The sequence below is a fragment of the Tetrao urogallus genome, assembly GCF_951394365.1.
Source record: "Tetrao urogallus genome assembly, chromosome: 26".
Taxonomy (NCBI): Eukaryota; Metazoa; Chordata; class Aves; order Galliformes; family Phasianidae; genus Tetrao; species Tetrao urogallus.
In genome coordinates, this window is record NC_136839.1 from 2,987,729 (window position 1) to 3,014,319 (window position 26,591).

General features: G+C 45.3%; 1 protein-coding gene across 1 annotated transcript; it reads right to left on the reverse strand.

The window, feature by feature from the left end:
- Positions 1–4,292: 4,292 nt before the first annotated feature.
- On the reverse strand, positions 4,293–16,352 carry METTL2A (methyltransferase 2A, tRNA N3-cytidine; the record flags this gene model as incomplete). Its single annotated transcript, XM_079547225.1, has 9 exons — positions 4,293–4,444; positions 5,883–5,948; positions 6,155–6,261; positions 8,092–8,231; positions 9,040–9,100; positions 9,553–9,602; positions 10,947–11,299; positions 14,512–14,603; positions 16,261–16,352. 9 exons carry the CDS (start codon positions 16,350–16,352, stop codon positions 4,293–4,295), a joined length of 1,113 nt encoding a protein of 370 aa, XP_079403351.1.
- Between the last annotated feature and the right edge of the window lie 10,239 nt (positions 16,353–26,591).

Below are 26,591 nucleotides of genomic sequence, written 5' to 3' on the forward strand. Positions count from 1 at the left end.
ACTGCTCAGACTGACTAATAATGTCCAGTTGGCTGACAAGAACAAAGAAGAGATCTCTTCCCATCCCTGCATGACTCAGTTTCCCTCCATCCGTCTTTACAGAGATGGAGGGATGCTCACCAAATCCCTCAAGGTGACCCTGCTGCCTCGTCTCCATCAGCAATCTCACTTCCAGGCACTAGAACCTGTGCATATCTCATTTGTGCAGTTGTTTGGTTCTGTGATTCCTGGAGGGAATCACTGCAAAGCAGCCAAAGGCTCTTCCCAACACCGACAACAGAAAGAAAGCTCACTCAGCTTTGGTTACGACGCAGTGACAGAAGCCACAGGCATGCACAGAGGTTAATTCTACTCACACCTCTTTCATTGAAAACAATCAGGTTTCATTTATCCTGGAGCTCTGCAAGTAACTACACAACCAGAAATGGTGGTGACATAACCTGAGATGGCGGAGCCAAAGCATTTGGAAGATGATGGTGCCTGCTTCAGAAGCATTTGGTGATTACTTGTTGTAGCCATAAAAATCCTTAAGGGTGACTGCTGTCTCCTGCATCCCTGTGCTGTCAGGGAAGCTCTAACGTTCACTGGAATTTGCAGCGTATTTATTTTTGAAGTGAGGATATCAGAAGCACTCTCAGATTCCTGCTCTCTTTGTCTTGCTCCCCTTCTGCCTCCCAGCTTCCAGAGCTCACCTGTGAAATCTGGATGCTGTGGGAGGAAATGCATACCCGAGGAGGCAGTGTTCCTTGCTATTTGCTGGAACTCTCAGCATCACAGCTGGATTGAAAGCCCTTCTGAAGGATTTGTTCAGGCTCAGCCCAAGTCATGGGCGCAACGCCACAATCCCTACACGAAAGCGCTATGCAAAGGGTCAGAATCGGTGATGATAAGATTCCCTTCCAGCCAAAACAATCTACAAACATCCAATGAAACCCACCATCCTCTGGCAAGAGCCAGGACCAGATTTTCTGAAGTACAACAATGTCTGGCTCCAGAATCACAGGGGCAGCGCCTCTGAAGAGCAATGAAATCATCTCTTCTGCCTGGGAGGTTTGACGAGCTATGCTGGCAATGCCTGTCAGCTACAGACCACAAGGCTGGAGCACTGGGAACAAAACTTGAGCAGATGTGTTCAGAATTGCTTTAAAATTAATGTCACACTGCTTAGAAGATTAAAAAAAAAAAAAAAAAAACAACCAGTGAAATGTAGTGAAAGTAAACTCAAGAAATCTTTGCATGCACTAGAAACACATTGTGCAACCCAGCCTGCTCAGCAGGCTCAAAGTGGGAATGGCAGAAGCTGCTGCAAGTCAGGACCAAGGTACCTGAGCAGAGTGGTGTGGGAGGCAAGGCCTGGAGTTGCAGGAGTGTAGCAGCTACAGAGAGAATGGGAGTTGACAGACATTCATACATGAAGCTCAGATGGCATCTGTCTGTAGGAGGCCTGGCTCAACTCAAGGCCATTAACTTGCTGCTCTCTGAACAGCACCATAAGGACTGAAAGCAGAAGCCTGTTGGCCCAGCGTGGTTTGTGTTCAATGACTGCTTAAATATTACAGCAGAATGAAGAACGTTGAGAAAGGTGCAGAGCTACTTGAATGGCTGCAGGCTCACAGGGCTGCAAGTTTTTGCATGAAGCCCAAGTCAAAACCAGGCAGACAACTGGGATGTAGCCTTCAAAGTAGAAAGAAATAAATTGCTAGTCTTCATTTCTTCCCTTTCAGGAGTTTGAACTTAAAGGGGAGTCCGTCAACTTTAAATAAATCCTGTTCATAATTAAAAACATATTTTCCTGTGCTGCATATAAGCCCCCGGATAATTAATAAGGCATTTTTCAAACTACTTTAATTCACACTAATTAAGCTGCTTGTTTACCCCAATTTTTCTTCCAGGGGGTTAAAGCAATCCCAGGAGGTGGCCTCCCCTCCAGGGACCAAGAGGGAAAGGACCTCAGGGAACTGCCCAAGGCACCAGTAACATGCAGAAGTGTTTCACAGCAAGCAACAGAGCTGGTTACATGAATCACATCATGTCAAACCCTCACTGCACTTCTTTTGCTAAGCCTGATTCTTTGCCTGAATAAAATGAGGAGACATGAAATTGCTCAGCTCCTGGGGGCCTTGAAAAGCAGTTTGCCTAGACTTTGAGTTCCCAGCCTTGCTGGGGACCAGACTTTGTAGGCCTAGCACAAAAACATAACAGTGGCTGCATAACTCCTGGGTTGGGTCAAACACGTGGCCAACAGAAGATAAATATGTTAGAGGCAAGTGGAAGGGATGGAAGGGGAATCCAGAATCTCACTGGCATTTTCTCTTGCCTTTAATATTGTTTCTTTCAGCATTTCAAGCCCATAGGCTTACAGGCAAGATTTGGAGAGTTAAGGAATTCCTCCCAAGCATTGCTACATTCATGCTTTGACTCCTGAACCCTACTGAAGATCCATCAAGGGCAGGACAGTAGCAAGGTATGATTTTTGAGTTTCCTCTACTAAAAAAGGCAGGAAATGGAGAAGCATAAAAGGCCACAAAATTGCTATGAAGCAAAACCATTTTATGTCTTCCCCTCCCCTGCCCCCCTCCACCCCAAAAAACAACTGCTTCAAGCCTCATTTTTTATGTCATTTGGAAATGCTGGAAAGTCTGCTAGCATTTTAGAAAAAAAATAACTGGGAAGAGAATCCTTCACATAATATACACTATAACCAATTGAACAAGAATTCTCTTCCCAACTCTTTGATTCCACAGCAAGGGCTGAAATGGCCTGACCCAGGAAGCCTGCATTAGAAGACAAACTATTCACTGTGGGGTGACACAGTGATGTGGAAGTTATGAACCCATTGTGCTACCACATGCCTAGCAAAGAGCATGCCCCTTCCAAAAGGATGCTCCTGGAAAACTCCTGCAGACCCTCCAAATACAGCAATGGCATTTTGTCAGCTTTTTACTCTCTCCTCCATCTCAAGAGAGCACTTATTTCATCATCTATGTGTCCTTACAGTCGACAGTTATTCTTAGGCAACTGTAAACTATTAATACTAGTGTCCAGATAACAAAATCTGCATGCTATGCACAGCACAAAGTGCTCTGCAGCTGATGGTGCACACTTAGTAGGTGTTGTTTCTTCAAGGAAAAAATAAATAAAAAATCAGTAGTTACCCAACAGTGGCTGAAATCCTTCAGATCAAGTGCCTACAGGCATGTGAGTTTCTGTGGAAGCTTCATTTCTATTGCTCAAACCAGCAATGAAAAACGTTACCTCAGAATTTATTCTAACATCCATTGTCCCACATCCTAAAAGTAACCAAATAAACCAAATGGAATAAAAGTTGTTAGCTGTCAAAAGTGGGGTAATACCTTCAGAAAGCCACACTTGGTTTCCTTTAAGAAATCAAACGTTGGTAGACATTCTTTAGATTTCTTATCAAAGACAAGTGCCTTGCCTTCTTTGGTTGAGCACATCACCATGACAGGGCAGTGCAGCTGGCTGCAGAACCAGGTCACAAGCAAGAACACTTCTTGACTGTTCAGGCAGAAAAAGCAGGTAATGGATTCTGAGCAAACTCTGGTCCCACAAGCTGCTTTTGTCCCTCTGCACTCTGGAGGTGCTTCAGAAATGGCATCAACCTCCCATTTCTGAAAGGTTGAACTCTATCCGATGTGAATTCGCAGCACCTGAGCTACAGTGTGCTGCTTCCTCTACAAACAATCTCAAAGACAGGAAGAGCAATAATCTGCGTTCTCCACAGGTTATCTGCCCACCAGGAAAGTGGCACAGAGAAACAAGCATGCTCTCAGTTCATGTCCTCAATAAATGTATTTTAACTGGTGGATCTGCACAAATCTGAAGAACTGGAAGAGAACTGCATGAGATAAGTTGACAAAGGGATCCATATTGTACCTAGTAACCAGCTGCAAAGGAAATCTGATTTACCAACTGTGTCTTGGGAACAAAAGAACAAGAGTACACAACACAGAGACAAGGTTGAAGATCTTGTTTCATGCAGAAGTCCACAGGAAGAGAGGCTTGCTACTCAACTTGCTCAGCTGCTCTTAGCATGACTTTCTTATGTTGTTAAAAATTATAAACTTTAAAAATCCAGCCCAGTAGCAAGACACCTTAAATACTGGTTGGTCTCCTCCTGGACCATCTGTCCTTAGCAAAACTCATTTGAAGTGATGCTAGGTGCTATACAAGGCACTGAGGTTCTGTGCACGCTGACTTCCTCAACGAAGAATCTCACCAGGGTGAGACTGCACATGGCCACCAAGAGGATAAAATCTGACCCTGCTTCCTCACAGCTGAGGGGCAGCAGGCTTTTGGTATTTGCACTGGATCCAAACTCGATACATTGTCATTTGCTTCCCACGGTTCACTTGCAGTCGACGATCAACCAGATTCTGTATTTTCTGCAGGCCAGCTCTTGTGAAGAGATCATCTAATTCATCTGGAAGCAGAGAGAAGAAGAGAAGGATGCTACAGCTTTCATTTAACTGTTATCTGTTCGTGCTGAGGGCTAAACATAATTGAAAGATGGGCCAGAGGAAACTCACGGTCTTTGTCTGGTAGGGAAATGTAAAGATCAGACAGAACTTAACTACTGTTTTATGGGGGAAATAAGACTACAGTCTCATAAGTTTCCTTTGAATTTACCTTCTACAAAAGAAGGAAAGAGGGATTATGAGGACAACTGGAGTTACAGAGAGTTGATGAAAACAACAGCAGTTTCAGACATTGGTATTGCCTCTAGTAACCAATTAAACCTTCTAGTGAGTAGGGACAGATCCATTCCTTAGCCCTCCCCTCCCTCTCCATTGAGATTTCAGAGTCTCCAAGAGCAAAGAACCAGATCAGATATCAGACGTACGCTTTTAAAATGGTGGCAATAAGATCTTTGCTGGACGGGCTGGAGGGGAACTGGATTCATTACGGTTATGTTTGGAAAAAAAAATGCTTAAAAAAAAACACACCCAGTTGGGGCCCAATCAAAGCACTAAGAGCCCTCAAGGCTGCAACACTTAAATTGGTAAGTATTCCTGACCAAGCAAATCAGTTTCATAGTGCCCCAGCACAGTGGCCGTGGGCAAAGTCAGTCTGAGTCCTGCCGAGCAGCACAGAGCGCATTCAATTCATGCAGCTTGGGAGCATGTGATTGATATGGAGCTCCTGTAGAAAAGAGCTGGCAGGTCCTAGCTTGTGCTCTTTTATCAGATGATTGACATAGGGAAGCATTTGCCAAACATACGTTGAGCGTTAATTTTGTTGAGACAAACGAGACTTGTGCAGTGGAGAACAGAACTGTTCATTGCAGCTGTGCCAGTGCTCTAAAACAGACTGGCAGCTTGTTCCAGCACCTCACAACTCTCTCTGTGAAGAACTTCCCCCTGACATCCAATCTAAACCCTCCCTCCCTCCTTAAGCTTATAACCATTTCCCCTAACACTACCTATCTGAGTAAAAAAATTGATTCCCCTCCTGTTTATAACCTTCTTTTAAATACTGGATGGAACTAAGGAGCCAGCCCCAGCTCCGCATAGAACCATGCTACTCATGTTCCATTGTGTGAAAACAGTAAAGTTAAGAGAAGTTCCCTCCAGTTGTGTTCACCTGACTGCTTATTCCTCAGGTAACAAGACTCAAGAGAATGTCTCCACTTCCATTCCTCTCAGCATAGCACACACACCAGTCTTAATTTCAAAAGATTTTCCACTTAGGAATTCACTGTGCATATTCACATCAGCAATGGACAGGCTGAGGTCCCTGTGTGATTGGGAGACACTTCACATTTCACACTGCTCCAAGAAAAACTGGCTGGAAAGAGCTAGCAACAAAACTTGGGTGCACAGGGACAAAAAGAGGTGAGGATGTGTCTTCCAGCCTCCTACCTTGGGTGAAGAAATAGACTCTGGTGCCATCACCTCTCACATAGAAGTTAGCAGACAGACACTGACCTGAGGGCAAGAGGGATTTAAACAGTTACCAGCTATCATTTAAAAACAAACTACTGCTGCATATAAAGACAGAGGCACTTCTCCTCCCAGCACACGCTGTGCTTAAGGGGAATTAATGAGCTGCCTCCCAAACAGGGCAGACATTACTCCAGAGAAGCATAATCTATTAGAGAGCTGTAAAAGCTCCCCATGGGAAATGAAAATACCTCTCTTGAACCGAAGCTGGGCTAGGTCGTAACGGCCATAATCTCGTAACAAAATCACTCCTCCAGGTTTCAGAAGGCGACTCAGTTTGTTAATGACACGCTGCATCCTGAGGAACGAACAAAATGGCCGTATTCAGCAGTCTGCAAAAATCAAGCCTGTTCGTTTAGCCTACTTTCCCAAAAGAAAGCATGAAGTTTCACATCTGTTACATCTTCATATAAAAGCTACCAACATTTGAAATTTTCTGAGCTCTGTCAGACTGGGGTGGGTTGACTTTTATCTGGTCACCATTTTTATCTTAGTTGCCAATTCTGCCTTTTTTTTTCCTCCCCTTCTTCAGTTTAGCCTGACACAGCACAGATTAATTGCTCTCTCCTAATAATTGCAAAAATAGCTCCAGTGGTTTCTGTAAAGCAAACAAAAAGTGAATTTGAAGAAAAAAAAATGCTGCAAAATAAAGCCAAAGGGAATAAGGAAGGGAGAACAGGAGTTTTTAAAGTTATTTATTTGCCTCTGTCGATCCATTCTGCTAGGTCACAGCACACTGTCACACTAGGATCACTACTTTTATAAACTGTTTTCTGAACCCTCCCTTCTCACCACCTCACGTATGAGAAATTCATCTACTCTCTGAACCTAACGGTCCAGAAGTGCACCTCCCAAAAATGAGTGCTGACTGCGTGGTGTGGCTGCTGTTCAGAACAGAGGAGCAACTGTGACCGCAGCAAGACCACAACTACAGCCATTCAGCACTTCAAACCTATACCTACCCTGTAACTGAATTTGCCAGAACAAAGAACCTGCAAATTCCACTTGCAGAGCTTGATGGAAAACTGGACCAGTCAAAGAACCAACTTGAATTTTCCTTGATGTAAAGGAATCTACTTTGAAGCTTTACACGTAACTAGAAAAGCTGTGACACACATCAGCACCCGAAAACTTTCTGACAACTTCTGCACTGACTCTCCTAGTTTCTCCATACATTCCACTGCAGGTTCAGCTCCATCAGCCTAATCTTCAAGTACTGCTAAGAATTCAAGAGTATTTTCCCATTATTCATTGTCTATCACTACCTGCCAAACATCTATATATTCTGCTGCAAGTAGACACGTTTCATTTAACAAGATTCTCTTTCTTTCCTGCTCTTGCAGAGTTCATACTAACAATAACTCAGGTATTCAACAGCTAACAGTCTCTCTGCACCATGTTTATAACAAAGTTGGTCAAATCCTTAAATATTTCCTTATTTATATGTTGATTACATAAAGATATGGATTGGCACAGCACGCAGATCACTGTATTATCAAGCAAGTGCTGAAACTAAATAATTCATTATGTAGAAAGCTACCAGTCTCCTTAACTTAAAGATCTAGGGAGATCTCATGCAGCAACATTAAAGAGTACAGTGAGGTTATTTATCAGTCAGTTCAGGGTTTTTTTTGTTTTTTGGTTTGTTTTTTTTTTTTTTTTTTCAATTTTGGGATGGGATCACTTGGCAAAAAGTGAATGAAGTAGAAGAGTCTTCTTGATATTCCTGACATTGCTCGCTGGTGCACAGAACAGAGGTGCAACCTTCAAAATACATCAGTAATGCAGGCTGTTTTAGTCCTTGATACGACTGTAAAACTGTATCGATGAAGTAGTAAAGCTGTGGAGATGAAGAATTTGAGACATATTAAGATTAGAGAGAGAGCACCAGGGAATTTTAAGTCTTTGAAGTAGGTTATGTTGGTATAACTTCAACAGATTACTAAAAAGCCTTAGCTAAACTGGATGAAATGGAAGAAGGTACAACAGCATGACAAGTATTTCCCACCTGGCATCAGCAAGGCTTCAACAATTAAAGTTTTTTCTTCATCTCTGCTCTTTTTATGTTTGCCTAATAAAGACCTCCAGTTCTGTGTGTATTTGGACACAGAAGGAATTTTTAACTTACTTCTCTGGGAGAATCGCTGAGAGGACAAAGATGAGAATGACAATGTCAAGGCTTTCATCTGGCATTGGGAAGGGACTTTGGTCATTGCAGAGGTCATGGACAAATGCAAAGCAGCGAGAAGAATCATATTCCACGTTGCTCTGTATTTAAGAGAAGATATTACAGCATTAGCAGACATTAGTAGTCTACATTTCATTTCAAAAAGCAAGTTGACTTCCAATATCCCAAACATCAGACCCAGCACCATAAAGTTACACTCATAAAATCACAAGTAGATTTCTAGAAGCCATTTAATTTTTGAGAGCTGTTGCTATGGATTGTAGTAATTCCTATAAGTACTTTTATCAGCTTTGAGGATACAATGACACGCTGGATCTGCTGCTGTGCCCCCCATTCCATCTCACGAAATGACTGATTACATTTGATACTTCACAGACTCATTCCCAGCTCTGTTCTGACCTGAATTTTGTTAGCAGTATTTGTCCTTTGTCTAAATCCCAGCCTTTTGCTTCACAGTACCTGTCCTCAGCTGTCTGTGCAGAAGCACTCCTACCACTTGCAGTACTGCAGTGCTAATAATACATGCACAAATCAAACACAACTTCAGTTGCTGTTAAAAAATAGCCTGAAACGTTTTCAAGGTTCAGCAGTTACTCAACTAAAAGACCACTGCATTAAAAAAAAAAGTGCTGCCAACCACAGGGGAAAGGAAATCTGGCTGACTCGTCTGCTGCCAATGGGACGTTGCGAGGATTCTTGCTTCCCTCATTTCTACAGTCTTTGATGGCTCTTTTTCTTGATTTACCAGTACAAGGGTCAGCACCAGGGCTAGCTAAAATAGCAAGCTGCCAAAACAGCTACACAGCTGATGGCTGCCACGATATATTTACGTCAGTGTGCAACTGGCACCATGTACTTCCTACCTTCATAAGTCATCGTTGAGTTTACCTGGACGAGATCCACGGCTGTCGTAGAAAAGTCACAGCAATAAACAAAAAGGCCTGGATCACTGCAATAAATAAAGGACACAGTCATCACGTATAGAAAGGTGTTGCACAGGAACTACAGAAGTGTCTCAAACACACAGAGAACAACATTGAGAGTCTGAAATCCTAGCCTTTAGTCTCAGTCTGTCTGTCTCTTATCTGCTGTGCAAAATCTGGTTCATCACTTTGCTCTTTTATGCCTCAGTTATTCTAACATGGAACTGACTGCTTACTTTTCCTTCAGAAGGAGAAATACTAAAGCCTGTATGAAAATGCTTTAGAACGAGACACGTACGTTTGTATTTTAAGACCAAAGACTTGCAGGCTCAAAACATAATTATTTGAAGACTCGTATAATTTCTCAGTTACATCTGGCCTTTCAACACGAGGCTGTCTAAGAAAATAAGCAAGCTTTCCTATCCTTTCTCAGGGGCTGCTTTATCACACAGGTAAAAACTTCATGAGAACTACTTACTTGTTGGTCTGTAAAATTGGGAAAACTGTATTTCCAGCACCACAGCCAACCTGCACAAACAAAGCAGACGTGCACAGAATGAAAATTATTCCTTCAACACATCCCATGCAGCCGATTCCAAATCAACTCTCTACAGCCACAAAACAAAGTGCATCTCAGAAGTAAGAAATGAGCACAGCAGTGACCATTTGCAAATATCACTGCAGGATCTGAATATGCTCAGCACTGTGGAGCAGGCTTACATACAAGCACTGTGGGAAACCAGTTCAGTTCTAGAAGTCTTACTAACAAACTGTACAGTGCTACTCTTCTGAAAATGGTTATTGCTAGCATCCCAAGCATAGCAACCAGTATGTATGAGTCACTGAAGCACTAGAAAAAAAGCATAGATTAGTTACATTCCCTTCCCCAGAAAAATCAGAGCAACAGAAAAAGAAGTTTGCTTTGCTATAACTATAATCTGTTGTTTCAGAGTTACCCTCACTAGATGGCTCTCCGTCAATTTACAAATTAGGCCTACAATGATTATACTTTGTTACTTCTTATGCCTGCTCCCATCTGAAGACCCATTTGAGGTCTCACACAACTGGGTTTAGAATACTTCTATGTCTAAATAACGTCATAAATCAGTAAAATTGAAAGTCTGAGAAGAAAAAAACACAAAGGGCACAGAGTGACATATGGCAGTGAGAATATTAAGACAGACAGGAAAGCCACCAAATCCCAAGAACATTTGTCTGAGGAAGTCTCAAGGGCTCAGATTAAAGGCAGATCTGAAGGACTCTTTCTACTAATTCTCCCTAGAAGGACAGTTTCCACAGAACAGGAGCACTCAACAAAAACGGTGATATCTACACTGAACAAACTATAGGTGGCAGAGCAAAAGGTCTTCATGAGCAATCAGGGGACTAATATTTGTAAGTACTAGAAATCTGACCTGGACAAGCATGATACCCTACGTTAATCCGAGATTTCCTGTTATGAGATGGAACATAAGGTCCTGAACAAACAGCATCTCTACATTCTTGGTTTCATTACTCCATTTCACACCTCCCAGGACAAAAAAGAATCAGCACAGACATCAAAACCATACAAGATTTATACAGACAAATAAAAGAATCAGCCCCTTATAGAGAAGATGACATTTAAAATCTTGTTTCAACATCAGATTAGAGTTTTTATTTTAAACTTGAAAACTTGTCCTTGTGCTCTGTGTATACAGTCCAAACCAAGAGTCCCAGCAGTTCTAAGCTGCCCTCTCTCTTTACTGATGTAAGTTGATCTTCCCACTCACGTGTTTGCCATGATGCATATTTTTATATCCATCACTCAGTCACACAAACATTCATACAAGACACCACTCAATGTGTGATCCATTGTTTTATAGCTATTACCTCTAATATACGATAAGAAGCAGAAGATCCTGGGAAATCTTCATCACTTTGTTTCAGCTTCTGTGGAGCCAGCTCTTCTGCACAGAATCTAGACCTGCTTTTTAACAGGTTTAACTGATTCTCTGCTCTGGTTTCTACCGTGCAATGTCCATTTTCACAGCTTCCCAGCCCTTCATTTTTGGGTACATCTTTGCAGCTAAATTCACACAGAGAATCCTCATTTTGACTCTGGTTCCTATTTGGTGCCAGCTCAGGAAATTCAGTGAACAGCCAGTGCCTGTCCTTGAAGAAGCCATTTTCATGGATCTTATAAAAGTCATCCCAGTATCTCTTAGCATTCACCTCATATTCCTCTGTAAACACAAACAAAAACATCACCAGCAGTCAAATCAGAAAGGTGTCAGTTTAATCAGCTCAGACAGTCAGGGATCACTGCAGACATCTACTCAGTAATCATCTGCTTTAATAAGTATGATTATTGACTGAAAATCACCTTGATTTAAGTTGTACCCTCTCACCTGAACTCTCAACCTGCCTCCTTCCTGACATTTTGTTAGGAATTAAAAAAAAAAAAAAAAAAAAGCAAAAATAGATAGAAAAGGAGGGGTCTTGGTAGGGTTTAAATGAAGGATTTAAAGAAAGCTGGCAACAGAAAAGCCCTCTTTGAAGTAGACTGGAATGAAGATATCCATGTTTTACTTTCATTTCTAACACTAACCTATTCAGTTCAAGGAGTAATTCATTTGGAGCCTGATGACACGAAGTGAAACACTTAAATCTACTAAGGAATTCTGTGACAAGTGCCTGGAGCTGAAGTCTGACGTGTTACTTCTATTTTCAGACTGAGAAACACAAAACTTGGTCAACTCTACTGGCCCAGCATAAAGCCCAGTTAGCATTTACAAACACTCCAAGATTACAGCACATCATGTTTTGAACAAATACTCTTGGAGTCCAGTCTGCAGCACTTTTTTTTCCACCATGGTTCTGTGCAGGTTAGAGCATCACATGAAATTACAGCAAATGAGAGGAATCAAATAAGTGACTACTACCACTAAAGTAACAGCACAGAGCCAAGGTGGATAGACCAAAATGGGTAAGAATTAACTTCAAACAGCGAGCAGTATTATTTTCACACCTACTAAATACAATCCAGGAGCAAGATAAATATTACAGACAATCAGAACACTTATGAAGCCATGATCTAACAAAATTAGAGTCATCTGTATAATTATCCCTGCAGTACAAAGAGCCATTTATAAAAATAATCTCTTCACCTCGACTATGAGCATTTTCTCCTTTTAAGCAGCTTTGTCCTTAAACAACAAGCTGAACAAAACTGTAGACTAAAGCATAAGTTTGTGTCATGATCTCACTGTACCTCAAAGTAAGTGGGGTCAGGTCTGATCATCATTTGCAGAGAAGGCAGTCAATGACTACTAATGACAGAGGAATGAGGGTTATTGATTCAGTCTCTGGTGCACTCCCTCCTGAACTGTCACTTGTTCCTTTGGGAGAAGGGATACACGAGGCTGCTGGGGTTGGAAACCCTTTCAGCTAACAAAGAGATGAAGTCCTGACTCCTGCTGATCCCTGAAGGTGCCGTGACAGGCTCTGATGAAAACAGGATGTTTACCTCAGAAACTGTGGCAATATTCCAAGCCAGTCACTTCAGATTACCCAGATTTTTTCCTCATCCTATGTTAAATTATTGTGAAATTCTGTTGGATGCTATTGAAGAGCTGCTATCTTCCACCTAACATGTGTGGAAGCTTTATTTGAAGTTCATTTGCAAAGCACTGGAATTGAGGATCGGTAGCAAAATAAATACAAGAACTCAAGGTCCAGCTGAATATGCAAGAAACAGGATTAAAAATGACCATATTAACATTTCAGTCTGAATTCCTGCACAACTCGCACCAGAACAGTTTGCAACATATTTGCTTCAAGATCCTTTTTGTAGTATTAGCTCATAAGGACACTGGCATGTGAGTCTGATTCCTCCAGAGACTCGATAAGGACTTCTGACCTTTCTGCACAGTTGTGTAAGGACAGCCCCAAAGTCAAGCCCATACTCACCCTTTTACATTGCAGAAGATTTGTAAACAAAACAAACTGTTTTCAAAAGTCAGGAAGAGAATTACAGATCCTCTGATTCGCACGGAGGCTAATTATGGAGCTTCAAAAGAAAACCAAGCAACACTTCCTCTTCTTTCCCTGCTCCCAGACAGCAGATACACCTTCTATAGAGCAGCAGAACTTCTCTCCTTCAGAATAAATTCTGACAGCTCAAGTCGTCCAAAGAATAATGCAGCCATAATGACCAATAGCCCGTCTTTGTTCTCCTGCTTGGACATTTCTGATTCTCAAAATACCAGACCCCTCAGGCACGTTTGGCTGAGTTGACTTCCCTATGTTTCAGCCTTCCCATTGTCTCCACATGCTTCCTACTGAATAGCAGCCATCAAAATTTGACTGGCCCCCATTGTTCAGCCTGGGAAATACATCATGAAGACCTGACAAACTGCTCTAACATCAAATTTCTCCACAATTTCATATTTGTATATATGTTCTCAAAGCATGACAGAAAGCACCCTTTAATGTTAACCAGATTTTAAAATGAACTCAACACAATGGTTATCACAATAGAAACGGCTGGATACTTCTGGGAATCCAAGAAATGAGGAGGACTGCTCCTTGGTATAATTAAGTTTGCTATTGTGAACACAACTGGAAGCTATATGGGAAGTGTCTGAACAGCTCCAGTAGTGTTCAGCATCGCCTTACAGATGGCACAGTCAATTTAATGTGAACAAAAGGAGTGGATCCATCCCAGAGCTCAGCAGAATATAACAAGATTATCATAAACAAGCATCTTTTCATACTGAAGAACAGGATATCATTTCACCATCATCTGAAGGACCTGATGTATCTAACCTGCGTGGAGGAAAGATGCAAAATTAACCAACCCCACAACTGCTTCAAGCAAGTAACTTCACTACCAAGTAACTTCTGACGATTAACACTCCAATCAGGATAAAATCATTCTCCTTCACTTCAGAATTAATCATTACCATGCTGTTTGTGAACTTGGTCGAGCTGTATACCAATACTACTTTATTAGATCCTCTTAAAAGAAAAAGTGCTTGCAACATGCAAACAAACAAAAGATTAACTGTTGTATGTTAAGCTTTGAACAGTGAAACACTAACTGAAGCTGTTGCACTGTATTGAAAGAAGTTTGTTGACAGGAAACAGTAACAAGTGCTTCAGAGTGCACAACATAAACAAAGAATTTCAAGCCAAGATGACTCCTCTCAACCAAAGGAGTCACTTTACTCCTGTGGAACGATCCTCAACAGAAGGTGCAACAGTCACAAAAAGGTAAACAGGACAGAAAGATTCCTCCTCTGTCATTCTTCCCCTGCTAGGTGCTAGATAATGTATTCTGAAGACAGTGGAGGAAAAATGAATAAATGAAGATGCAAACATAACTCTGGCCAGACTCTTCTGCTGCTGTGCACACAAGTCAAGACGTACACATTACAGTAACATCTAAAAGTACCTTGTTTATCTTGTGGCAATAGCTGTGAGCTGTTCTCTTGAACTTTACTCCTGGCAGTGGCTTCCTGCTCTTCTGACCATTCCACATTATCCCTGTTGTAAAAATTAAACGAACTTCTCAGCTGGGAATTGTGAGGCAGAGACAGAGAAGAAGAGTTTTAGATAGCTCTCCAAATGGACAGCTGTGGGGCTTTTCTGCCATCTCCAACTCCAGCAATGTAACAGTTACCAGACGGGAGGGCAGCTGCCAGTTCTGAACGAGCTGCACTTGCAGCATTGAAAAGGCAAAACAGGAAGGGATCCTAAGAGACACCAAATCTGTTTTCTAACCATTTTACCTGTTTGATGGTCAGCTAAGTTTAGGAGAACTAAATCCTTACTGCAAAACCACTCAGCACAAATAAGCCTCTTTGGAGAGGAGCTGCCTTTCCCATATGGAGAACAAAACACTGATCCCATGCAGGCAACTACTTTTACTCAAGCAGGTCAGCAAAATGTGCATTTCATTTAACCATCTTCAAAAATTACACTCTTATTTTCAGGTTAAAAGGAAAGAGCAGCTAGGGTTATTTGGAAGGTGATTATATTAAATCCAATTACACAAAAAATAAGCATTAAGAACCTATTAATAACTTAAACGTGCATACCAAGTTGTGCAGTCATTAAGATGATTCACCTGACTTTTTTTTTTTTTTTTTTTTTTTTTTTTCTTTAAAACAAGTGAATGAAAAACAGAATACAAGGATCAAGAACTACTCTGGCCTCAGAAAGAACTGGCCTTTTGATGTTAATTAGCAAAACAAAGCCTTAAGTTTTGTGTCTGATTATTAGGAATTTCTGCAGGGAAATACCATTGAGGACACTCTGTAAGTCCCAAAATGAATGACAAGCTGATGCATGCACACATTACTTTATTACAGCTTAAGCACAGCCAATTTTCAACAGTACACAGCAACCAGAGACCTGAGGTAGATATATTTACTTTAGAAGTGCAAAATACCTTCAGTTCCCAGGAAATTCAAGAATTTGGGCACCTATATCTCTCAAAAATACAGCTTACTACAAGCGAACACCTGCTCCACCCTAACACCTGGCATGACCTCACAGCATCACATGGCAGTGAATGGGTGAATTTATCTTCATTCAGTTTATACGTTAGCTGCACGTGCATGCAGATCTTAAAGAGTCGTAAGCCTTTGAGAGCTACAGCAACAGAACAGAATCGCAAAATGGCCAGGGTTGGAAAGGACCTCAAGGATCATGAATCTCCAACCCCCAGCCACACGCAGGGCCACCAACCTCCACATTTAATACCAGACCAGACTGCCCAGGGCCCCATCCAACCTGGCCTTGAACGCCTCCAAGGATGGGGCAACGATTGCCTCGAAGCAGTGCAGCAATGAGGAGAATCCCGACGTACGGAGGGCGCCTGCTGGATCCTGACCGCCTCCACCAAGCCAAGTTCAGGACCAAAGGGATGAGCGCTACCCAGGGCCGGGCCCCTCCTCATCTCCGGGCGCTCCCACCCCCTCACAGCCCCACCCCCACGGCTGTCCCGACAGCTCGGCGCAGAGAGAGAAGTAAGAACAACTCTTAAACCGAGCAGAGGAGCCGGCAAGGAGCGATACTTGGGGAGCGCAGGCCGCGGACAGCGCACCAAGCCCTGTAGAACGCAGAGAGGCACCACGGGGCAGGCAGGGAAGCGAACGAGAGGACCCCGCGGGGACGGGGAGGCCGCGACCGCCCTCACCAGGCGTTATGCTGGAAGAGGCGGGCGGGGTCGGTGAGGAAGCGCCTCCCGAAGGGCCGCCGCCGCTCCGGCGCCTCGCTGGGCGCCGCCATGACGGATAGGGTGCCGCCGGAAGCGGAAGTCCCGCCCCGAGTCCGACCCGAGAGGGGACTGGGCGGGAAGGGAGTGTCACGTGGGGCGGCAGCGGCGGGAAGCCGGGAGGGCTGAGCTGAGGTGGTTCCCTCGGCGCTGTAGAATCACAGATTCTACACAGAGAGGCACCCGCGAGGATCGGTGTCCGACTACCCGAACCCAGTGGCTGAGAGCGGTGTTCCATCACTCCCTGAGCTCCAGCGGGTCGGGGCCGCGCCCACAGCCCTCTGGGACTGAGCCCTCCCTCACCCCCAGCCGCTCCTCTCCCCTGACAGCTCCATGCCGTTCCCTCGGGCGCCGTCGCTGTCGCGGAGCTCAGCCCCTTCGTGTCTCTAAAGCCCTCCTCCGGACTCCCTAGAGTCCTTAAAGTGAAGTGTGCAACCTATGCCCGGTGCTTATTGTGAGGCTGTGCCGCAGAACAGTGCAGTCCCTTCCCTTGGCCAGCTAGCTCCCTGTGCTGGACAGGATAACAACAATAATCCCACCTTTCCCAGCTTTTATTTCACATTTTGAACGCCAGGAGGAAGGGTGACAGCAAGTCCGATCCAAACCAGCCTCCAGTGCCCTAAAACAGCCACTTCTTCCATGGTGGCTGCCTGGTGGCTGGCGGGAAGTGGCAATGCCAGCCGTCCTGTGCCTGCAGCTCCTCGGCTGTCACCAGCTCTCTGCATGCGTTCCAGGACCAGGAGTACGTGGAGAAAGTGTAGTGGAAGCGCTTGCTGCCCGTCTGCTGTCCGATCTGAGCCCCGTTGATCTTCTGCCACAGCTTGAGCAGGCTGGCCTGCTTGCGGAGAGCCAGGCTGCGCCTGTAGCGTTGGGCCACCTGTGCCTCCTGATGGAGGGGAGAGGAATTTAGAGGGCAGAATCCAATGCAGGAACTATGCAGCTCAGCCCCCACCGCAGGCATATGACACAGGTGTGCATACAAGGCTAGAAAGCACTTCAGTGCCATGCCAGAATGCAGTGGAGGCAGGTTGTAACTAATTCACACTGATGATTAACTGTAATAAACCAAGCTATTACTATACCTCTGGTTTCATTTTTCCTTGTGCTTAGGACAAAATTGCTTGTTATTACCCACGTCTAGTTAAAGTGTTCGCCAGTCTATTAGTATATAGGTTACATGAGTCCAATTCTGGAGTAACTGCTTTACGCACATTTCCAAGGTAACACCCTGCTCTGAGTTATATACTATCTGCAGTCCCCGCCTCCTTGCTACTGTACGTAAGTGTTGCTACCAAGTATCATTCCATATTTCTACTAGCTATTTCCATATCTTTGCTACCAGGGTGTAACTGAATGCCACAGCAGAGAAGGGTGAGGAAATGTGAAGTGAGTGAGCGCAGAGCACGGGGCTGGACTTCACACTCACACATGGTTGTGCTTTGCCCTTGCTGGCTGTTGGTGGGTGACGTCGTTTGTTTGGGTGCTCTGAGTTGATGGCAGGGGAGCATTTCTTCTTGCTGCTCTGAGCAGAAGCCTTGGCTGCAGCCTGATCAAATAAAATATAGGTTTTAAGGCTTCTCCTCAGGCTTCCTTTGGTACTGTTGCATGTAGCTGAAGCACCGCCCATGTCTCTCACCTTCTGAACCTGTTTTTTCTTACTGCTGAAGCGGGTCTCCTTTGAAGGTACTGGCTCTTTCTTTCTCTGCTTTGTCTGCTTGTGCATGTCTTTTTTTGGCTTCACCAGTGTCTTTGCATCTTGTTTAGAAATCAGTGGGAAGACAGGTACCTGAGCATAGGGGCTCTCTGAATTGGACGCTTTTTCTGGCAACGGAAAATAAGAACAAGAGTTACTGACAGTGTAGCCACAGCCAGATGCCCCTTGGTTTTGCTCCTCTGACCAGGGAAGGGCTAGGTAGGTCCCAGATTTCTCACACTTCTGAAACACGAATCTAGTCAACCACCAGAAATGCCTCTGGGGGACAATTCCTTTCTCCCTAGGAGACTGTAGAGCAGAACACCAAGCGTTTGACTTTGCATCTTTCCCTGTGAGTCTTACTGGATGGATGGACTCCTAAGGTTTGCTCCAGCTGTCTGCTGTGATCCTCTTAGAAATTACTGCCTAGGCTTTAGGAAACATAGAGTCTTGGTGCCAGCCCTATTAATAAATTTATTGACAATCCAGATGAGGGGATTGAGTGCACCTTCAGTAAGCTTTCAGATAACACCAAGCTGGGAGGAAGTGTTGAGGGTAGGAAGGCCCTGCAGAGGGATGTGGGCAGGCTGGATTTCTGGGCTGAGGCCACTGGGATGAGCTTCAGAGACCAAGTGCCAGGTTCTGCACTTTGGTCATGACAACCCCATGCAGTACTATAGGCTTGGGGCTCAGTGGCTGTAAAGCTGCAAGGAGGAAAGATTTTGAGGCATTAGTTCACAGCTGGCTGCACACGAGCCAGCAGTGTGTCTTGGTGGCCAAGGCCAACAGCATACTGGCTTGTATCAGTAATAGCACAGCCAGCAGAGCAGGAGATGATTGTTCTTCTGTAATCAGCTCTGGTGAGGCCACATCTCACTGCTGTGTTCAGTTCTGGGCCCCTCACTACAAGAAGGACATTGAGGCCCTGGAGTGTGTAGAGTGTAGGGCAGCGGAGCTGTGAGGTGCGTGAGCACAAATCTTATGGGGAGCAGCTGAGGGAACTGGGACTGTTGAGCCTGGAGAAGAGAAGCTCAGGAGAGGGCCTTATCAGCTTGCAACTACCAGAAAGAGGGATGCAATGAGGTGGGGGTCTGCTTCCTCTCCTAGGTAACAACAATATGTAATACCTGGAGGTGTTCAAAAACCATGGAGATGTGACACTGAGGGACATGGTTAGTGGGCATAGTGGGGATGAATTGACAGCTGGACTTGGTGATCTTAGAGGTCTTTTCCAACCTTAATGATTCTATGAAACTTTTGCTAATAGAACTGAATAGGGCTGAATGACAGCATGCAAGCCTTACCTCTGAGTTGTTCCAAATAAGCTGTTGCCTCTCTTTCCTTCATCAGTGAGATGCGGGCAGCACTTAGAAAGGAAGACAAAGGATAAACCAGAACTTTCCTGTTTTTGTTGTTCTTTTTGTGACTCACGAAGAAATCAGCATGTGTCCAGGCTTTCTCACTAGTGCAGTCCCTAAACTTCTGCTGGTAGTAACTAAAAGACAAAAGAGGGCACCGTTGACCAGTGAAGCACAGCCCAAGGCCTGCTCAGCATGGGATGCTGCACACTGACATACCTGGAAAGATATTTAAATGGTATTTACAACACCACCTTTGAAAGGTAGGTACCGAAACTATGCAGGTGCTTTTGGATGTCCAACTAGACATGGAACAGTTCAGGAAATGCAGTCTTGGGCCCCTGTTATCTGTTTATCTAATTAGATAGCATGTAAATATCACAACGAAAGGGAGAACTTCCTTCTCTGACTTACAACGCTAAGGAAGCTCACCTGGAAATCTGAAATAGAGTTCTCTGGGGCAGAGCTTCCAACTCCACCAGCTTCAGCAAGACTTTGAGGAGGAGGATCCCTCTGGCATCGACATGATCGAAGTTGCCTGAGTCGTTTTTGTCAGGGACTGGAGAGGAGGAGAGCAGTCAGAGCCACAGCTGAGCCTTGCCTTACGTTCAGGGGGAGCGGAGACCCCAGCAGACCCCAGCAAGATCTGCTCAGTGGGGATCCATCCCCATTTTTGCTGGAGGGAAGCAACATGTACCTAGGTAGGATATTTCTTACTTACATATTGTCTGGATAAAACAATTCTTGTCAGTAATGAAGGTCAGAAAGTCAGAGAAATTCATTGCTTTGTCTCCTGCAAACAAGTGGCATCTGTGTTAGCAAAGCAGATTTTTGCCAGAATGAAAAGTTAGGGTGAGCAGCTCAGAGCTGGCACTGCAGAATGACTTGCTTACTAAAAACTAAGGGCAGGAGTAAAAGCTTTTAAAGCTTTCACATGTAACTGGGCTGCGGAGCATGCATGAGGGAGTCTGTAACAGCAGTGCAACACACATTCATGAAGGATAGAGTCACTAGTGAGTGCTAAAGCACAACAACTCCAGGACAGCCTCTGCCTTAAAGTACATTTCAGTATAGCAATGCCCAGGTATGGCAAGGCACAGGGAGAGGGGCCACTTTACATGCACAGTACAATCCATGAATGTTCTGATGCACTCACCATCAGCATCTGCACACACCAGCTTCTTGTGTGCCTCTTGCCCATCAAAGCTAATTCCCAGCTGCTTAGCAAGCACCTCCAGGTTCTGAAGGTTAATATTGCCATCCAGGTCTTTGGGGAAGAAGTTGAAAGCATCGGAGAATGCTGCAGGCAGGCAGGGAGAGGACAGCAGGTTAAACAGGGTTGGGGGGGAAGGCTCTACCTGTCTTATGTTCTTTGAACAATACAATGAATTATATTCAACAGGGATTTGAGCAGGTTGTTCCTTGCTGCCAGTGCCAATGCATCTACCTCTAAATGGCTGCTGACAGTTTAGGAGAGCTGGGGAATCTGGGGAGAGGAAGGGTAAGGTGGTATTTAATGTGTGGGGCTGGGTGAGGTGCTTGGTTTAGTTTCAGCTCTGTTCTCTTGAGATTCAGCTGTCCCTCTTCCAGAAAGTGTATTGATGGTTTTCTGCATCAATCCACAGCTGCTGGGCTCCCACATACGAGGGGACACAGCATTGTCCCTTCCTTTGTGCACCCCACAGTGTGGTTATTGTGTAAGGAAGATCATGCAGTGCTGCAGGACCCATCTAAAGGTCCAACCACTCCTGTTGGTGCTGGCAATGTGTCTCCTGGGGGGAGCACATAATGAGGTAACGTTACCTTTCTGCTGTTTCTTTGTCATGTTCTGCACTGCTTCACTCTCAACTCTTGTCTGAGGGATCTCTGTGAGTTCGCTGCCATGCACAGAATGACAAAGAGAGATGGACAGAGTGGCAGCTGAAGCACAATTGTACAACAAGCAACAGCATATTCCCTCTTTCCATCTTCATGCTCACCTGGCTGTATCTGTTTCGAGGGGATTTAACACCTTCTTCTTTGGTGGAAGCTCTGTTGCTACACAGGTTTGGGGAACATGGCCAGGAGCAAGAGCAGCTTTCTCTGGATGTGGAAAGACACAAATAAACAGAGTTTCATGGGCTTCCCTCTCACCAGCATTCACATCTTCACATCCCAAGGAGAGCTGGAAGGACCCCATGATGACACTTCTCCCTGTTTTGTGCTACAGCAGCACATTGTGTCCTTCTGGCCATGGGCAGCAGAACACCCAGCAAGGGAAATCCTATGTCTCCCAGCATCCCCTGTTCCCTGCTGCAACACCTTCCCTAACCTGAATTCTTTCTTCTTGACACCTAAGTCTTTGATTTCCTATCCCACCACAGTGGGTACAGAGCACGACTTATACCCCCTACATCCCCTTGCCTTTCCCTTCAGAGCAGTCACTGTGTGGGACAACTTGGTGTCTCCCCACACCTGTAGAAGCTATTTTGTCTGTTTTTCCTCTCTCTGCCTCTTGTACATCGAGCTTCGTGGTAGCCAGAGCTGACAAGTCACAAAGGGAACTGTCACCAGTATTTCTGATTCACTGACCATCCACTTGTGCCTCTTTCAGCTCCTCCAGGGTTGAGTGGACACTCAGGGCAGCCAGGATGGAACCCTCACGACTGACATCATCATTGTCCTCTATGAAAACAAACCAAAAAACGCCTCCTTGAGCACTGTTTTCCTTTTAAGCATGGATATTTTTAACACCATCATAATCATATTAGGAAGGTGCCGCTGCCTTCCGTGCACACCCAGGGCATGGAGGGAGATGAGTTAAATAAGAACCATGTTATTAATATCATTTGCCTTTCTCCAGCTCTGTCCTCCAGAGAATTTAAAATCTTTTCAGCACATTAGTGAAATTAATCTTGCCTGCTCACAGGGAGGAGAAAAGCCCTGCCATCACTGCTAGGAGGGGGAAGCAGAGTGTATGAGGTGGCTCACAGATAAACCAGGCCTGTGCAGCACAGGAGAGTTGCAGCAAGAAGGGGAACAGAGGCCAGAGTGTCAGGTAAATCTTTGCAGCCCACTCTACATCTGTGCTTTCCCACCTTTGTGGCTCAGGAGTTACAACACTGACTTTGCTGTGGGCAGCAGCATGCCATTGGAAATGCACTGCAGCTGCTGGTCTGTCTGCCTCTCCCTGTACAGCTTCGTTACCAGCAGATTTGCAGCTCATTAAAACATGTGGCCACAGAGTTTTCTTTTGAAGGACTCTTGTCTGATCCTGTTTGTTGTTATGTGGCAGCAGATTTTGTTATGGGGATCTTGCACACCTTCTCCCATGGGTGTTTGCTGGACCTTCCTCACCGCCTTCATAGATTTACTCAGATTCATATTCACAGCACCTGGGGAGAGGAGAGTGGAAGTAACAGACGGCTATAACAGCAACAAGAATAAATTGGTGGAAATTATGGGCACAGGTGCTGGACCACTGGCAGCTGCTGCATGAGCCAGGGGCTTTCCTATAATGTTGGTTGGAGATTTGTTGCTTCTAAATGAAGGCATGATAGAGTTGTTGGTGAGGGTTAAGCACTGGGAAGAGGGCAGCAGGATGGTAGTGGTAGAGGAGCAGTCACATCCCTCTCTAACAGAGACTTTTCTCCATGTGTATTTCACAAGAGTAGGAACTCTGTATTATTGTAATACAATCAATTGTCTTGTATGTCTTGCATTAACATCACATCCTCATTGCTTGATAAGCACCAGTGAATGTATGCAGAGTGCTTTAAACTCAGCTGTTGGTTTCTAGAGATTTTTAGGCTTCCTGCAAAGGAAAAGGACATCAAAAGCTTGCTCTTACCTTCCATGTGTCTCAAGGCTTCATGCATCAGGCTCCTCAGGTGAACCTTGCTGTCTGTGGGGTCCAGGATGAAATCAAGGTCTGGAATGTTTTCCTCACCTCCTACAAGAGATGCTGGGCAATGTTTAAATGGAGCAGTGACTGGCTCTATGGGGATGTCTGAGCAATGACAGTGGCAGTGAAGGAAAGGCAGAGACCCTCACCATTCACAGCAGGATCCAGCTCCTCTGCAGGGTCAGAGCCCTGACTATCCCTGAAATCTGTGTCCTCTGTAACAAGAAAGTGTTAGAAACCTCCTCTCCATGCTGGCAGGCAGCGGAGAGAGACTTGGCAAAAAAATAAAGGTTATTATTATTATTATTAATAATAATAATAGAGACTCCTTTGCCTTTCACCTACCCTTTCCATCTGAGGATCTAAAGGACCTTAGCCACAATAATGCAATGAAACTCCCTCCCCTCCAGGCAGGGTGAGATGCTGAGGCCAAGAAAGACTAAATTCCCTTTCCATGGCCATTCATCACCCAATGATTCCCTCCATGCACTACGCTGTACGTAACTCTCTCTAGACACAAAACCCCATTTCCTTTGATACACTGAGGAATGGTGTCTGTGTCATGCCAGGACACACAGAGCCACTCGTGCCAAATCATGCAAAGCAAAAATTTAACACAAGATTAAAGGGAAGCGTGGAGGATTTCACCTCTGCTGCGTGCAAGGCATATCCTATACCATGGCCATCTGCAGGCACCCAGCAGCCTCCCTGGGTGTCTGGTTTTCTGGCTGCAGGGGCTGTGCAGAAGCAGAAAACAAGGAAGGATACCAGTTCCCACCTGCAGTGTGTCTGATGATCTGCTGCAGCTCCTCTCTGGCTGAGATGACCTCACCAGTGCCCACACCGGAGTTGGGGTCCTGACTGCTGGCTGCGTCCCCTGGGGCATAGGGGGAGATGGAGCACGGCTAAAGGGGAAATACTCCTGAGGAAGGAGGGGCTGACAGACAGACAAGAGCTTTCAGGGAGGCTCTTGGCTGTAGCTTTAAGTTTTTCTACAAAAAAGGAAGTTGACGACACTGAGAACACTCACATCCACAAAGGGTTTGGTGATTTTAGAGCGTCTTGCCCCAAAACAGATTTCCAAATTTTTGGCCAGATAGTTGTCTAGGTTGGAGATCCAGGCTTCCCCAGAGCACAGCATTCTCATTTCAAGCTAACCCTGATTCATTACAGTCCTGGAGATACTGTAAAGGATAAATCCCAGAGCAACCTGGTCTGATCTCACAGCTGACCCAGCTTGGAGCAGGAGATGGCACTAGAGACTTCCCAAGGTGCCTTCCGAGCTGCACCGTTCTATTATTTTGTGCCTTGGGAAATGTCACTATGCTGACTATAAAAGTCAATTCCTTTCTCCTCTTTATCTCCAATTCTGAAGCTTTCTGCCTGGAAAACAATCCAAATCCTGAACACCCCAAAGTGCCGACACACTCACCATCCACACGCACACCCCGCAGCGCCTGCTGGTGATCAACGTCCAGTAAACGCATTTCCATAGGGGCTGGGTGAGGCTTCAGCTCTCCTACATCGACCTGCTTTCCTGCAACCAACAGGGAAATGTTTTTCATTTCAGAAACTTCCTAGACCTGGAAAACACACTTCTGGGTTGTGAATGGGACAGGATACACCTTGGACTAGCTGCATCAGAAGGCGCTTTGCTCATTTTTAGGTTTATTAAAAGACAACACGCTTCTGCTTGCTGCAATGATGAGCGTTAAGAAGTGGGAAGCATCTGCCTGAGTGTGTACAGAGATCCCCATCTAGTGGTCTCCAACACCAACAGCCTCCACACAGCCCAAATGTGCAGGTTCAGCGGGGTTGGAGTTGTTATCACATCGGAAATGGCTTCTCCTGGGGAACCGTGAGCAACCTCCAGTCCCACTCCTTCTCCAGGAGCACCCAGCACAGCCACATGGCCCTGTTTTTGGGGTCACAGCAGCTCGTCCTCATGGTGCTAGGCCCTATCCTGCCAGCAGCCCTTCTCTTTGGCATTAAAGAGCAGGGAGATTAGCTAAACGTGGTCTTGTCTCGTGCCACAGCTCAATGAGAAATTGAGATTTTCTGCATTACAGGGGCTCGGCCCAGTGCATCCCTGTGTGGGATCCTGGCTGTGGCACACAGGGTGGGTGGTGGCTGCTCTCTGCTGTGTACCTTCCTTGTGAAAGCTTCCGTCAGCCTCCAGAAGCAGGCTTGGTTTCACCTCTCTGCCTTCTAGAAAGGAAAGAGAAGTTTGGGGTTGGAGGATTCATGAAAGCACCTTCCTGCAGGTGATACAACAGAGGGCTGCAGCCTGGAGCAGCAGCTGAGGAGCATCTCGTGGCTACTGGAACTTGGGGCCAAAGGAGAAGTGGGTGCTGGTGGTTGTGGCCACAGAGTAACATGGTCACATTTTTGTTACACCCATAGGACAACACCAGGCCCTGTGCTAAGAACTGCCAGGATCGCCTGGGTACAGACCTGGGTACACCTCCTGGAGGCAAATGACAAATATTAGCATTGTAAATATGTATCTAATTTCTACTGTAAATTTAAAGCTGAAGATTTTGAAACTGTGATCAAGATGAAGATGATGTGGAACAGCTGCCTGAGCCTGCAGCTAGCGTGGAGGCTGAGGGGCCCAGAGCTTCACCTCTGGGAGATACCATGTGTTCCATGTGTCCTAAAACACATCAGAGAAGGAAGGCAAGGCTGATGCACGTGTGTGTCTGGGTTAGGGCAGTGCCTCCATGCTCACCGTGAGCCTGAGTGTGTTTCAGCCCCTTCTGCATCTCCTCCTCTGCAGGGCAGATCCCCTGGCTGTCTCCCATGACAGTGCCTGGGCTGTGAACATCAGCCTCATACCCTGTGGGTGAAGGAGAAGTGAGGGTGGATGAACACCAGCATTAAGTTCTTCCATTTGAAACAGCCCCTGAATCTTGTTTCTAAACGATGCTGGGTTCATTTCAGAGGGGCACACTGAAACCAACAGTTATAAAATCACAGAATCATTAAGGTTGGAAAAGACCTCTAAGATCATCAAGTCCTACAGTCAACCCATCACCACCATGCCCACTAACCATGTCCCTAAGTGCCACATCCACACGTTCCTTGGATGCCTCCAGGACAGTGGCTCCACCACTTCCCTGGCATCTGGCTGAACTGAGTGAGGAAAACCAGGGGTTACCTTCCACCTCCAGCACAGCCTGGTCCTCCCATCCTTCCTCATCAGCGTTCACGCATGTGTTGGATGAGACCTTGCTCCTCCTACAGATGGAGATGCCCATATTGAGCTCCTGTCCCTGAGCCTTGGGATCCTGGGTCACCCAAGGGGCAGAGCTAGGCT